The following is a 16,609-nucleotide window of genomic DNA, read 5'->3' as shown; positions in this document are numbered from 1 at the left end:
AGAAGAGAGGCCTGACTGTTAAAAGAAAAACAAACAGCAGCAACAACAGCATCAATAAAAGCGTCCCCACAAAAACCCTTCCAAAGCTCAGCAACCTCAAAGATTAAAGGTAGATAAACCCAGGAAGATGAGAAAGAATCAACCAAAAAAAACCCACTGAAAACTAAAAAAGCCAGTGTGCCTCTTCTCCTCCAAATGATCACAGCACCTCTCCAGCAAGGGCACAGAACTGGGCTGAGGCTGAGACGGATGAACTGACAGAAGTAGAAGTTTCAGAAGGTGGGTAATAATGAACTCAACTGAGCTAAAGGAGCATGTTCTAACCCATTACAAAGAAGCTAAGAACCATGATGAAACATTACAGGCATTACAGGAGCTGTTAAACAGAGTAACCAGTTTAGAGAGGAACATAAATGACCTGATATAGCTGAAAAGTGCCACATGAGAATTTCACAATGCAACCATAGTATCAATAACCGAATAGACCAAGCAGAGGAAAGAATTCCAGAGATTGAAGACTATCTTGCTGAAATAAGACAGGCAGACAATATTAGAGCAAAAAGAATGAAAAAGAATGAACAAAACCTCCGAGAACTATGAGATTATATAAAAAGACTAAACCTATGACTGTTTGTGGTACCTGGAAAAGATGGGGAGAATGGAATCATGTTGGAAAAGAAACTTCAGAATATCATCCAGGAGAACTTCTCTAACCTAGCAGGACTGGCCAACATTCAAATTCAGGAAATCCAGAGAATCCCAGTAAGATATTCCATGAGAAGATCAATCCCAAGGCACATAATCTTCAGATTCTCCAAGGTCAAAATGAAGGAAAAAATGTTAAGAGCAGCCAGAGAGAAAGGCCAGGTCACCTACAAAGGAAGCCCATCAGAATAACAGTGGACCTCTTAGCAGAAACCCTGCAAGCCAGAAGTGTTTGGTGGCCAATATTCAACATTCTTAAAGAAAATAATTTCCAACCCAGAATCTCATATCTGGCCAAACTAAGCTTCATAAGTGAAGGAGAAATAAAACCCTTTTCAGATAAGCAAATGCTGAGGGAATTCATCACCACCAGGCCTGCCTTGCAAGAGCTACTGAAGGAAGCACTAAAGTCTATAAAATAACCAGCTAGCATCATGATTACAGCATCAAATTCAAACATAGCAACATTGGCCTTAAATGTAAATGGGCTAAATGCTCCAATTAAAAGACACGGAATGTCAAGCTGGACAAAGAGTCAAGATCCATTAGTGTGTTGTATTCAAGAGACCCATCTCACAGGCAGAGACACACATAGGCTTAAAATAAAGGTATGGAGGAAAATCTGCCAAGCAAATGGAAAGCAGGAACAAGCAGGGGTTGCAATCCTAGTTTCTGACAAACAGACTTTAAACCAACAAAGATCAAAAAAGACAAAGAAGGGTATTACATAATGGTAAAGGGTTCATTTCAGCAAGAAGAGCTAACTAATCTAGATACATATGCACCCAATACGGGAGCATCCAGACTCATAAAACAAGATCTTAGAGACCTACAAAAAGGCTTAGATTCCCACATAATAATAGTAGGGTACTTTAACATACCACTTTCAGTATTACACAGATCATCAAGACTGAAAATTAACAAAGATATTCAGTACTTAAACTCAGCTAGGGATCAAGTGGACCTGATAGATGTATGCAGAATCCCCCACCCCAAAACGACAGAATATGCATTCTTCTCAGTGCCACATGGCACTTACTCTAAAATCGATCACATAATTGGAAGTAAAACATTCCTCAACAAATACAAAAGAACTGAAATCATAACAGTCTCTCAGACCACAGCACAATCAAATTAGAACTCAAGACTAAGAAGCTCACTCAAAACCACACAACTATATGGAAACTGAACAACCTGCTTCTGAATGACTCCTGGATAAATAATGAAATTAAGTCAGAAATCAAGAAGTTCTTTGAACAAAGAAACAACGCACCAGAATCTCTAGGACATAGCTAAAGCAGTGTTAAGAGGGAAGTTTATAGCACTAAATGCCCACTTCATAAAGCTAGAAAGACCTCCAGTCAAAAACCTAACATCTCAACTAAAAGAACCAGAGAACAAAGAGCAAACAAACTCCAGAGGTAGCAGAAAACAAGAAATAGCCAAGATCAGAGTGGAACTAAAGGAGACAGAGACACAGAAAACCCTTCAAAAAATCAGTAAATCCAGGAGCTGGTTTTTTTTTTTTTTTTTGAAAAATTAATATTAGTAATGAAGAAAAGAGAGAAGAATCAAATAGACACAATAAAAAATGATGAAGGGGATATCATCACTGACCCCACAGAAACATAAACAACCATCAGAGAATACTATAAACACCTCTATGCAAATAAACTAAGAAATCTAGAAGAAACTGATAAATTCCTGGATACCTAGACACTTTAAAGACTGAACCAGGAAGAAGTTGAATCCTTGAATAGACCAATAATAAGTTCTGAAATTGAGGGAGTAATAAATAGCCTACCAACCAAAAAGCCCAGGATCAGACAGATTTACAGCTGAATTCTACAAGGGGAACAAAGAGAGGCTGTTACCATTTTTACTGAAACTATTCTAAACAACTGGAAAGGAGGGATTCCTCCCTAACTCATTTTATGAGGCCAACATCACCCTGATACCAAAACCTGGCAGAAATACAATAAAAAAAGAAAACTTCAGACCAGTATCCCTGATGAACATCAGTGTGAAAATCCTCAGTAACATACTGGCAAACCAAATCCAGCAGCACATCAAAAAGCTTATCCAGCATGATCAAGTAGGCTTCATCCCTGGGATGCAAGGCTGGTTCAACATATGCAAATCAATAAATGTAATCCATCACGTAAACAGAACCAAAGACAAAAACCACATGATTATCTCAATAGATGCAGAAAAGGCCTTCAATAAAATTCAACATCCCTTCATGTTAAAAACTCTCAATAAACTAGATATGAATGGAACATAACTCAAAATAATAGGAGCCGTTTATGACAAACCCACAGCCATATCATACTGAATGGGCAAAATCTGGAAACAGTCCCCTTGAAAACCAGCACAAGACAAGGATGCTGTCTGTCACCACTCCTATTCAGCTTACTATTGGAAGTTCTGGCCGGGGCAGTCAGGCAAGAGAAGGAAATAAAGAATACTCAGATAGGAAGAAAGGAAATCAAACTGTCTTGTTTCCAGATGATACGAGCCTATATCTAGAAAACCTCATTGTCTCAGCTGAAAAGCTTCTTAAGCTGATAAACAACTTCAGCAAAGTCTCAGGATACAAATAAATGTGCGGAAATCACAGGCATTCCTATTCACCGACAGTAGACAAGCAGAGAGACAAATCATGAATGAATTCCCGTTCACAATTTCACAAAAAGAATAAAATACCTAGGAATACAGCTAACAAAAGAAGTGAAGGACCTCTTTAAGGAGAATGACAAACCATTGCTCAAGGAAATCAGAGGACACAAACAAATGCAAAAAACATTCCATACTCATAGGTAGAAAGAATCAGTATTGTGAAAATGGCCGTACTACCCAAAGTAATTTATGGATTCAATGCTATTCCTGTTAAATTGAGCTGGAAGCCATTATCCTCAGCAAACTAACACAGGAACAGAAAACCAAACACCACATATTCCCACTTATAAATGGGAGCTGAACAGTGAGAACACGTGGACACAGGGCGGCGGAGGTGGGGAAAGAGAACATCAGGAAAACTAGCTAATGCATACTAGGCTTAATACCTGGGTGATGGGTTGATAGGTGCAGCAAACCACCATGGCACATGTTTACCTGTGTAACATATTCCCCTCTCAGGAAAAATAGTTTTAACTAAAAAACAATTCAGAATGTATTCCTGCCTTTTTTTTTTTTTTTTTAGAATGAACAAAAGAAAACTGCGAAGTATAGGAATACTGTTTTTTATAAGAATAAAAAATTTTTAAAAAGTGTAAGAATACTGTTTTATGTAGCTTCAAGTGCCTCAAGGAACTATGTGCTTATTGGATTGTATCTCTCATAACATCTACCATGTGACTGGCCCATAGTAGACAGGAAGAATATTTATTAACTAAGTGAATGAACTTCATAGTTTTAGTTCATAATTCTCACAAAGTAGTTTTCTTGGTGAGCATGAGCTGCTTCAGAATTCCCTCATGTTGCCCTCTTTGTCTTTGGACTTCAGTAGAAAAATTTTCAGCTATTTTTCATGTCAAACTTTCCATAACTCAATTACTATACAGTCATATGTTATTAAATGATTGGGATATGTTCTGAAAAAATTTGTTTTTAGGCTTTCTCATCATTGTGTGACTATTGTAGAGTATACTTACACAGCCTTGAGATGTCATACTCTGCTGCACACCAAGGCTCTGTGGTGTAGCCTGTTGTTCCTGAGTTAAAAACCTGTATAGCATGTTATTTTAGTCCATTGAAACACAGTGGTAAATATTTGTGTATCTAGACATAGAAAAAGTACAGTAAAAATAGCATATGATTATCTTATGGAATCACTGTCATATATGCAGATTGTCATTGACTGAAATGTTGTTATGTGGCACATGACTCTACAAAGTTTCCTGAATTTGTTTGCATTTCTTATTAACTTGATTCTGCTATGGGTACATCAAACTTAAAGCTTTTATGTAATTAAATATAAGTTTTCAGATAGCCCTGAAAGCTTAGCACTTCAAAATGCAGATGGTCCCTGAATTCTGATGGTTCCATTTAGGATTATTCAACTTTAAGATGGGTTTACCGTTTCTATTGAATGTGGTTGGCTTTCTCACTATCCTAAAGTCAAAAAATCCTAAGTTGAATGGTTTTAATTTGGAGACCGTCTGCTGTGTTGCCAGCATTAAATACATTTTTGGCTTACAATATTTTCAACTAACAGTGGGTTTATTGGGAGGTAGGTGTAGCCCAAAAAGTATCTGAGACGTGTCTTAATCCATTTAGTTTATTTTGCCAAGGTTAGGGACATGCGTGGAGGAAATAAACATGGAATCACAGAAACAGTCTATGGCCTGTAACTTTCTCCAAAGATGATTTTGAAGGCTTCAGTATTTATAGGGGAAAAGTGGGCTGGAGGGGAAATAGGGAGGGTACTGTTATCCACTTGTTGCAAGAGAAAAGGAGCAGGTAGGGGAGTAGTCAACTATGTATTCCTCTCCGTCTCAGTGATGGGCACTTTACATAAGATAAGGTGAACATAGAGTAGCGACCTGTGGAGATAATTTAATCTTTTTATCTATAGATATCTGCTTAGGAACAAAAGGAAAGGCAGCTTCTTGCATGACTCAGCTTTCTGCTTAATTTTTTTCCTTTAGCATAGTGAATTGGGGTTCAGATTGGAGTTTTTGTTTTCTTTCACATCGGTAAGTCAAGAGCATCCATAATTGATTGTATCCAAAGAGGTATCAAAGAGGTCAGGGTCAATAAATAAAAACAGATTTATATATTTATGTGTTTGAGGAGGATTATCATTTTAGAGGACCAAATGTTTTAACAGTTTCCAAATGAACAGATTCCAAATCAGTTTAAGCATCATTGAAACATCAAATAAAAAACCTTGATAATGGAGAGAGGTCTCTCCCAAAAGAGCAGAGCTGCACATCAGTTTTACTTATTTCCTTAGACATATTCCTGTAGCTTTTAATTTAAAATGTCAGGTCTGCTTCGGTGCAACTGGTATGTCAATCGTTGTATCCATATTACCTCCCAGCCTGCCCAAACCACCCAAATTAGTGTAGCAAAGTGTTATTGGAAGCTTCAAAGCTTAACTTTAATCTTGATTCCTGCTAGCCTCCAAAAATTCTTTGCTCTGTATGCAACTGAGTGGTTTTGAATGTTTATATAACAGTGTCCCTCACTTTGCGATACTATTTGGCACAGTGAATGTATTACCACTGTTAGCCTTGAGGCCATCATCTCCTATCACACCCTACGGTATTTGTTCTTCCAGTTAACCTTATCAGCAATGCAGACTTTTCTCTCAGTGCCCACCATCTAGATCAGGGCTAGACCCTCCTGACTCTGCCTCCTAGCATTTCAGTTGCTGCTTTTCAGTTTCTGTGGCATCAGGAGTCTGATCTTTACCACTGGTCTCTAGTCCTCTTTCTTAAACTCCTTCAGCGCCTCCACTTGTCTTCTGTGAAAAGACGAACAACCTGCAGGAGAAATCCCTTTAGGACCTGGCATTGCCTGCCTCTCTCTCCTTTTCCTTAGCTCTTCACCTACTCGTACTCTAGGTATCAACCTTAAAGAACTATCTGTAGTTCTTCAGAAACTCCAAGGTAAACATGCTTCTGTGAACTAACGTCTGCAGTTTGCTTTGCATGAATGCCTTTCAAGTTTCCTTTTCCTGATTACTTATTTATTTCTCCCCATTAGCATGAGTCTGTGAGGGCAAGGTCCATTTCTTCCCCCTCCATTTTCGTTCCTAACGCAGACTAGATGGATGCTGAGTGGAAGCTGCTGGGTGAATGAGTGAGAACCAACCAGATCCTCCCTATTGCTTTTTATGGTTGATTCCTTAGTCCCATTTCAGATGAACTGGTTTCCTTTCTTCTCCTCCTTTGTTTCTCTCTTAACAATTTCCACATACCTCTGACTCGGTCTGTCTGAAGTACAGCTCTGCCTTGATCAAAACCTTCAGTGGATTATCATCTCTTGCAAAATCCTTTTCATGCTCAATATCATCTCCAGCCTTTACTGGTCAGTCTCTAATATGCATTTGCAGCTGTATTTCCCATGCTTCTCCTTGCCAACTCCAGACCAGCCTCTTGTCCATTCTTCTGTCACACTCTGCAGCATACTATTTCTGTGGTTGTGTTCATATCATACCCTCGGATAGGTGTTTCATTGTCCCAGTCACTGCCTAGTGAATTAAAAGTCAAAATGTCCCCTACCCCACAATCAGAATCAATCTTCCGTTCTGTATCTGTAAATACCACTTCTACGTTTTTCCTTCCATTATGGTATGTATCCCATTCTACTTTTTATTATAGCCTTTGGTTTTTTGCTTTACTTTTGTGTATCTGTACCTAATTGATTATCCTTGAGATAACAGCGATATCAGTTTAAGCTTGAAAGCCACAGACAAGCTTTTCCAATCAATGGCTGGTGCTATTCAGTCCGTATGAATAGAGCATGTGTCTTGACTGGCAGACATCGGTTTGAATCCCTAATATGCCACAAATAGCTATATAATCTCTGCCTCTTCTTTCTTCTAGTTTCCCAGCTTGTAATAGGAAGATGATAATACCAAATTTGTAACATGCTTATGCAGATTAAGTGGAATAATGTATGGAAAGCATATAGCCAATGGCAGAATGCAAAAAATAGTCATGATTACTGCTGTTACTGTTACTATAGATATGTAGTCACCATCGTAGAAACATATTGTTTTGTTTGAGCTTTTAGAATTAATGACTTTGTGTGGCTAATTTCTAGCTGAATATAACTGAAGCTAGAAATTACCCATTAGTCTTACGATTAAATATAAAGCATTTTTTCACTATCTTACAGTCTTTTATTATTACTTATTTTGGCATTACAACGTTTTGCTGGCAACAAGGGTTGCTTGCTTCTTCAATTTTTCCAATAACAGAGGGCTAAACTGCTGTCAGTACTTGTGAAAAGAAGAATAATACCAAGCCTTAAATCCTATCTAGCCCAGTCTTTTCCATGCTGTTTTGCAGTATATGGATTGAATTTCCTATGGTTAGAGTTATTGAAACCCGACATATGGTGTTGGAGGGAACAATAAAATACCAGAAGGACTTTAGCCTGCCAGTGGGCTATTCTCCCCCTCAGATTAACTTTTCTTGAGTATATTTGTTCTATTAGAACTTGGATGGACAGCACAGTCAGAATGCATAGTCTTTGTACCAAAGAACGTAGTAAAATTGAAGTCAACTAAGGGGAAGGACATCTAATTATATTATGCTTTTGTAAGTTGTTAGGAAAGATATAGTGCAGATTATTCTTAATTTGAATTAGGTGTTTTGTGCTTATTATGTTAGTGTTTCTTAGAATTGAAATTATGGAAAGATGATTCACTGTGAAGAAATACCTAATTTTTTTACCTTCCTTTTTTCCAACTAAACTTATGAATAACTCATCAAAGAAAGAAGAAAACTCTGATATAGTCACCAAAAAATGACAAGAATTGATCATACATATTTAAGGCATATGTGTCATTTTCTGCACTGGTGAAAATAGATTGAGGAAATTGCACTAGAAATTGACTTAATACCTAGACACTAGTAGAAGAATGACATATTACCAGAGACTAAAATACTGGAAGAAGACAGTGAAGTTAATGTCATTTTCACCAACTGATGATGATGGTGATGATGGTGGTGAGAACATTTAGTAGGCAAATTTTCAGGCCCTGTGTAAGTCAATTAATGGTCATTGTTTCATGCTGCAGTTTTTATAAGAATCCCTATGAAATGCATGTTATTATTTTACCTTTATTTTACAGATAAAAATACTAGAGCTTCAACAGATAGTCTTACCCAATGTCACATAACTTGTAAAAGACAGAAGTGGGACTTAAACTGAGACCAGGCTAACCTACTGTCAGTCCTCTTAATCCCAATGCTGTACTGATAAGGCTACAGTCCTTCTTTCTGCAGGTGACAGTGAGGGCAAAGTTCTGAGAGTGAGTTCTTAAGTTCTTCTCTAGGAACACAGTACCTGTTGGTTAGAGCAGAGCCACCAACTAACCAGACCACCACTTCAAAGGCTTTAATGAGGGGGATTTACAGATTGACATGAAAAAACTCTCTGCAGTAAATCCTTTATGGCAGTGACACCATTATAAGCTCCATCAGGCAGAAGAGGAAGATAGACTATGTGATTTAGACACTGTGTTTCCTGAAAGCCGATATCAGTAGAACCACTCTGTTGGCATTCCATGCCATTGCATGGCAATTTAAACTGCAAAGCCTAAGCAGAGGAGAGTTAACAGTGTGGTTACAATTGATGTACATACCCCTTGATCCTAGATGGAGGCATTCTGTTAATAATCCCCACCTGGCTCTGCAAGTGAAAGGATTCCATCCAACAATCCAGAGGAGGCTCTCTAACGTCCCTGAGGTCTCCTAGCAGACCCAGATCCTGTTTGAGTTTGGCCTTTCAACAATTTTATTATGGCTGTGGGTGCCTATTTCCAAACACCCACAGCCTATCATTATTAGTTATTCAGTAACTTCCCATTAGACATGTTCTTTAAGATTCAGCAAAATACCCAGAAGACTACAGATTCCCATACAGTATTCTCACTGATATAGTTTGACCCTACAAACTAAACAAGAGAGTGAAAAAATAAAACACAGACACAAACATGAAAGTCAGCCTTTCTACTGAAATACATCTTACATTGGTCATGAGAGATTTATGTAATACCAAATATCTATTATTTCAGAAATGAAAGCACACATGGCTGCTGTGAAATAAGAACAGAAGTGAAATTTCATATTTAAAAAGGAGCTAATTCAAGCATCAGAAGTAATACATTTTATTGGTTCTAAGACATTTTTACATTTTAGCATCTTGAAATGGGAATTCTTTTTAAAAGATGGCCTCTTACAAATACTTTGTCATGAAATGGTAGTAACATATAAGGCCCCTTTTAAAACATAAGAGAGATGATGTCATTTTTGCTCAAATCTTCCTGGCTTTGAATCTCCATAAAATCCAAGAACCTTACCATAGACTACATGGCTCAGTATGATCTGGCCACTCACTGCTTCTCTAACCTCATTTCCCAGGACTTTTCCCCCCTCTTTTTTTTTTCTCTTTTTGTTGCAACCATGCTGGTCTTTCCGTTCTTAAATCACCTAGGCATGCTTCTACCTCCAGGTCATTGCCCTTGGTGTTTCCTCTGCTGGGAATGTGTTTCCACTGAGAGTCCCATGGTTCATTCTCACATCTACTTCAGATATTTATTCAAGTCATACTTATTTAGGCTTTCTCTGGCCACCTTATCTAAAATTGCAGCATCCTAACATTCCCTGTCTACCGTTCTGCTTCATTTTTCTCTTTAGCATTTATTACCAGCTGACAGTTCCCATTTTTTATTTATCTTGCTTGTAGTTTGTCTCTCCCCAGTACAGTATAAGCTGTGGTAAAAACAGGGATTTTTGTGTATTTTCTTCACTACTGAATCTCCAGGTCTTAGACGAATGCCTGCTACAGACAAGACACTTAGTAAATATATACTGAATATATGAATAGCTAGAAATATAAAAATACATATATATGAATATGCCAAATATAAAAGAATAAATCAATGGATTACATGCTCAAAAGTTGATAAGGTGGGGAAGAGGGTAAATATTACACTAAGCCTGTCCAGTGGCTCATGGTCTAGGATTTGGGCATCTTGAGTTATAAACTTGCCTCTGTTACTAGCTATCTGAGTAGAGCTTGCAGGTTAATCCCCTGGGCCTCCAGGTGGGACTACAGAGTATGGATGTTATAACCTCTCAGTTGAGGCTTCAGCTAAAAACCATTAAAAAATGAGGACCAGAATGGGGAATCTGAAGTGAAAGACACCATATCTTTTAATATAAATATTATCACCAGAAATGGTAGTTGTAAGGAGAGTCTTAATACAAAAGACTTTGGAGTTAATTTTTGGTTCAGTTGCCTTTGTTTTATAAATAGTGAAACTGAAGCCCAGGATTTGAGAGACTTAGCCAAGGCCAGGTGCTAATTGGTGGCCAACCATAGAACTGTACTCTACAACCCTGACTCAACCTGACTGAACCCCTGTTCTTTTTACTTTAATTAGTACACAGAGTAAATACTGGTGATTAAAAACAAAAAAGAGTTATATTTAGGCTGTTTTGGTATTTTGTTCAACTTAAATTTGATGAATTCACCTGATGGAAAGAATTCATAGATCAATGTATCTCTCTTTGTGACTTAATTCAGCTTCCAGAGGAGATTGGAAAACTTGAAGATAAAGTGGAATGCGCTAATAATGCCCTGAAAGCAGATTGGGAGAGATGGAAACAAAATATGCAAAATGATATCAAGTTAGCATTTACAGATATGGCTGAGGAGAATATCCATTATTATGAACAGGTAATTAGTGTTATTTGATATTGCTTCATTTTAAAGTTATATTCTCATTTACTTTTGGTCCGTCCAATGTTGAAAGAGTGTATTAAAGAACAAGTGTCACATTCTAATGCCTCTCTGGTAGCTTGGTTTCGATGAAGTTGTCAGTTACCATTTGGTTTTGTTTATCCTCAGTTTGTTGTTTTGGATTTGGATTCTTCAAAAGCATTTGATAATGCTTTCTAATGATTGTCCTAACTACTCCTCTTTCCTCTCCCTTCTCCGTTTATGAAGAGTTTGCAAAGGAAGGAAAGGAGCAGAGACTTGAATGAGCAGAAAATCATTTCAGGGCCTGTTCTCTATGTCCTTGCTATCCCTGTCTTCTGTAGCTATTCTGAAACCATCAACAAAGGAGCACACCATTCCGTCAGCAAAAGAGTAACAACATCTTTTTTTAAGTTCATTTTGTTTTTCAGATGATTGTATTTCAATTTTTTTACAACGGACTTTTCTCAGAGAAGTTTTTTTTTATTGTAAACATACTTTTTCTAGAAAGTATATTTTAAAATAACATCTTTAACCTTATCTCTGGCTGAATTAATGAATATATGAAATTATACATTAACAAAATTATGTCTTACAGCAGTGGTCCCCAACCTTTTTCGTACCAGGGACAGGTTTCATGGAAGACAAGTTTTCCTAGGTGGGGGGCGGGGTTAGTTTCAGGATGAAACTGCTCTACCTCAGATCATCAGCCATTAGTTAAATTGTCATAAGGAGCACGCAACTTAGATCCCTTACATGCGCAGTTCACAATAGCGTTCACAGTCCTGTGAGAATCTAATGCTGCCTCTGATCTGATAGGGAGTAGAGCTCAGGCAGTAATGCTCACCCGCCGCTCACCTCCTGCTGTGCGGCTGGGTTCCTAACAGGCCAATGACCAGTACCAGTCCGTGGCCCAGGGGTTGAGGACCCCTGTAATTTATAGTATATAGTGCTTATCCGTTTAAAAGAACTTTAAACTGAAATATTATATATCTTGAAAGATTAACTGATATTGATGTTTTTATTCACCAAGAGTTAATTAAGCCCCTTCTATCACCAGACATTGTGCCTGGCCCTGGAGAGACCACAGTATGCAAGACAAACACAATCCGTTTCTCATGTAGTTACAGCCAATGAAGGAAACAATCACAAAGAGAGCATGATAAAATGGTATAAGGTTCGGTATAGAAAGACATTGCAGGGACATATAACCTAATCTAGAAAAAATAAGGATATGTTTATGCAGAGACCTGAATGATGAATAAGGAGTTGCCAGATAAGAGTGTGAGAAATGGAGTTGGAGCAGAGAAAACACATGCACAAAAGTGTAGAAGGGAGAGAGAACATGTTCAGATAACTGAGGTTCTATTTTGGAGGAAGAAGGAGTGAAGGTAGTGTTGAATTGAAAGATTAGGCTGAAGAGTGCATTATAAATTTAGTCTTTTACCTTTAAGGGAAATGGGAGCCATTGAGTAGTTTTCAGGAGGAAACTGACCGGATCAGACTTGCCTTTTGGAAAGATTGCTCTGACTGTACATGGGTCAGAGTTAGGCAACACTGGACATGATGAGACTAGTTAGGAGGCAGGAAAGGCAGAGATGTGAACTGACCTAGGAGTTTCATGTTAGTGGGCTAGAGATTATGGAACAGATCCATGGTTTTGTTTTGTTTTGTTTTGTTTTTTAACTAGGTAGAACTGGAAAGATCATTTTCTATCTCTTCATAATTTTTTATTCTGGTAACAACCGTAAGTAAATTCAAGTATCTAAAATGAATTTCCCATAAATCTCAGATTTTGAATGATATAAAGTATTTCTTTTTAATAAAGCACATTTATCAACATAAGGCTTTATTACCATTTAACTGTTTAAATCCACAGAACTAACCTTACCTCTCCTTTATAGTAGAACTTGTCTACGCTTACATTACAGAATTGTTAAGAAAGTCAACTTGTAATGAATAACAAAACAATAAAACCAAAATTTTAATTGAGATAATTTATAAGAAAATGCCTTAAATTAAAACATGCAGTTTTCTATAAATGATTATAAAATCTAAGTATATTAGGTTATAAAAATCACATGACAAATGCACTTAATATTATTTTCCTTTAAATGTTAAGATCTGCCAATTTTTCTAAATTTGGATTTTTTTAAAAGTGTTCATAACAATTCCACAGAATTTCAACTAAAATGTTTGGGTTTTGACCGTACTTCTCACATAAAAATGTATTTTTTTTTCAGTCTCATTGATTGAATTCAGTTTATACAAAATGTTCCTTTCTTAGAAACAGCTAAATGAGCATCGCTGTGCCATATTGCAAATTTTGTTTTTCACAGCAGTTTCTATCAGTGTGTGATGTTTTTAACTCTTTCCCCAAGTGTACTACATTTCTAAATGTTACAAAATTATATCGTGTCCTCCATCTTAAATGTATAAATTTGGAGGGATCATTGTTTCTCTTTTGTATAACTTCCAGAGATCCTTATAGCTCCAATTGTTTGTTGAATTTTTTTCCTGAATGGAAAACTTTTAACAGATTTGGCACATCAGTCCAATAAAACAAAATCAAGAAGTTGGAGCCCTTAAATGATCAGGGATTCTTAGCAGAAAGATTAAGGCCTAAACAGCAACAATCTGTCACTAACTATTAACATCAGAAAATCTCAGATATACAGGGAAGTGAAATGTTCCAGAGGTCATTCATTTCCTGTTTAATTTCATCACATTCTAATGGAAATACTTCTTTTTTCATCAGTATTCCCAAAACGGTCTGTTCCTAGTGTGATGGATGAAACAGGGTATATATACATTTGCCTTTGGATTTACCTGTATTAAGTTCTGGTCACAGATTGTTTAGAAATTAAAAGTTAAATATCAAAATGGCAGAGGGAAATTATATTATAAATACATGGTATGGGTCTGTATCCAACTCCAGTTATTATCATATTGTGCAATAATTGTGTCATGTTATATTTAGAGGCATCTATTACATCTAAGAACATGTAATAATCAATGTCATGTTGTACTTAGATGTATGAATTTATTGGGAGAGAGTTGATTCTAAATCCAGAACAGGTGTCTCAAACGAAACTTTTACTAGGTAAAATGATGTTGTTCCCATTTTGTTCTGTATGACCAATAATTAAGGATAAATGTGTTGAGTCTTTTTAAACAAATGAATAACAAAACAATAAAATTAAAAATCCATTTGAGCAGGGTGAATGATTTCAAAGTATATTGATACCCAAATAATGAAAGAAAATGACTTCCTGCTAATGTGAAGGGATTCTAAAACAGTAAAACATCCATGCCCTGGATACAGGGCATGGATATTTCCTAACTTTTTTCTTGAAGGTGCAAAAGAATATCTGCTTTGTTGCTGTCAATGCTGATGATGCTAATGATGAAGGCTTGAGAGCAAGTGATTCCTGGCTGATCTTATGAACTGGAAGAGCACATTCTTCTCAAAGCTTTATTTTAATATCATTGAATTCACTTGGCTATCCAATGTCCTCTTACAATTAGACTTTGAGGGCTTATTTGGAAATTCTGGCAGGAAAGTGCAGCTATTTAGGAACTGCTTTAGAATAGCTCTGGACTTGGCAACAACTATTAATATAAAATAGAACAATTACCTTTTGTCAGTATGAGCACAAAAAATGGGGAACCATTTACCCAGTCCAGTGAAATCACCTTTGTTATTAAGGAGGTGACAGACAGCTCTGATGTCCTTTTGGTCATTTAATGTCTTTGCTTTCTTTGTCTCTAACACATCAGGGACAAGGTGGATAGTAAGAAAGGGTAGGGAATTCACAAATATTCCCAATGATGAGGGTAGGGCTAGTAAAGGGAGCTATGTTCAAAGGTGTCTATGGCACATAGCAGATTCTTAATGTGTGCCTGCTAAATTACCATTTCTGAGTACCTGCTATGATCCGGCCCTGCTCTATATCTCACATGTGGCATCTCACATGACCGTCTCTGTAACTCTGGAGATAGCGCTCTCCTCTCTGCAGTCTTGCTGGCCCAAGTTTCTACTAATGTTAATTTTTGCCAAATTACGCAGTTTGTCGTTAAGTGAATATGATAAAGGAATATAGTTTATTCCTTTGCATAGCTTATTTTATAATATAGTTCATTCCTTTGAATAGTTTATTTTAAAATTATTAGTAAATATATGGAAATGCTTGTTTTATTATCTTATTTTTCTGGTTATAAAATTAATACAGGCTCACTGAAAACAATTACAACAACAAAAGCTCAGTACAAAAATGTGTGATGAGGATAAAGAATACCCATATAATCCTTTCTCCTAGGGAGTGGTTCATTTAAATATAATTATAGAAAATAATTTGCTATTTTAAGATTAAATTATTGTTAGATTTTCTGCATGGGTCTTTGGAATGTGTCAGCATAAAAACACATATGTTTACTTATTTTGTGTCACAATGATTAAAATGAATAGTATTTTGAGTTCCATATTTTTCATTTATTTTACATATGTTTCCACATAGTGTCATAATTTTCTTATGATACATCATACTGATGTATATTTATTAGCTTAGATAATAATAGTTAAACATTTGTTTTTTTCTTTTCTTCTATCATTACTATTAAAAATAATTATAAATATTAGCTTTTTGAAAACTTACTTGGTAAGAATTTCAAGAAATAAGCAGGTCTATGATTACTGCATTTCTTATTCTATCAGTCTTATTTAGGAATGTCAGTTACCTCATATAAACTCATTTATGTGAGATTCTGTTATCATCAAAGCCCTGTGCTAAACACAGGGGTGGCGTGGCATGGGGAGAGGTGATCCAAATTCACACTTAAGTCTTGCTGTTAGGAGGCTAAAGTTGATTAGGGAAAAATAATATATAAAAATATTTATTCATTTATTTGATTAATACAGCCCTAAAGTTATTTTTTTCTAATGGTGAAGTATTTAAATTAGTTTTTTTGCTTGATTGTAATGGATAGACTGAATAAAAGGTTCTATTCTTAGCAGATAACACAAATATATTTATATGGACATCTAGCAAGCAGAAAAACAATTCTAGCAAAGGAAAATTTCTGAAAGATTTTGAGGAAAAGAAAAAAATCGTTACAAGGGTATCTGTCTAGCCAGATGAACAGTACTACTAATGTTTTCTTAAAATCCAAGTCTAGTTAGTTATGGCTCATTTAAAAATTACAGAAATTTTGTAAAAATAGATCTCACAGCAGTCCTCTAAAAACTAAGTATGAATAAGCACTGAGTGTCCAGAAGGTTCTTCAAGTGTAGTTTTACTTATTTAGGGATTTATTTCTTGTTGTGTTGGGAAAATGGTGAAATAAATTCTAGTGACATGGTTGTTTGTTTTAAACTTAATACTACACTACATACTTCGGAACATTTTGTAGATTTTGTAAATATTTACTTGAAAACATCCTGGTCCAAATTAGGACAATTTCC

At 36.3% G+C, this 16,609-nt stretch overlaps 1 protein-coding gene across 2 annotated transcripts in view; it reads left to right on the top strand.

The window, feature by feature from the left end:
• The window catches only part of SNX7 (sorting nexin 7), a 102,594-nt gene that overhangs the window by 69,365 nt on the left and 16,620 nt on the right, over nt 1-16,609 (top strand). For both annotated transcript variants that reach the window (XM_008960545.4, XM_063599864.1), the window contains exon 8: nt 10,975-11,127. In XM_008960545.4, the coding sequence (XP_008958793.2) occupies nt 10,975-11,127 (153 nt within the window). The remainder of the gene's footprint in view (nt 1-10,974; nt 11,128-16,609) is intronic.

This window comes from Pan paniscus, chromosome 1 (genome assembly GCF_029289425.2).
Source record: "Pan paniscus chromosome 1, NHGRI_mPanPan1-v2.0_pri, whole genome shotgun sequence".
Classification (NCBI taxonomy): Eukaryota; Metazoa; Chordata; class Mammalia; order Primates; family Hominidae; genus Pan; species Pan paniscus.
This window is presented reverse-complemented; position numbering and strand designations above follow the sequence as displayed.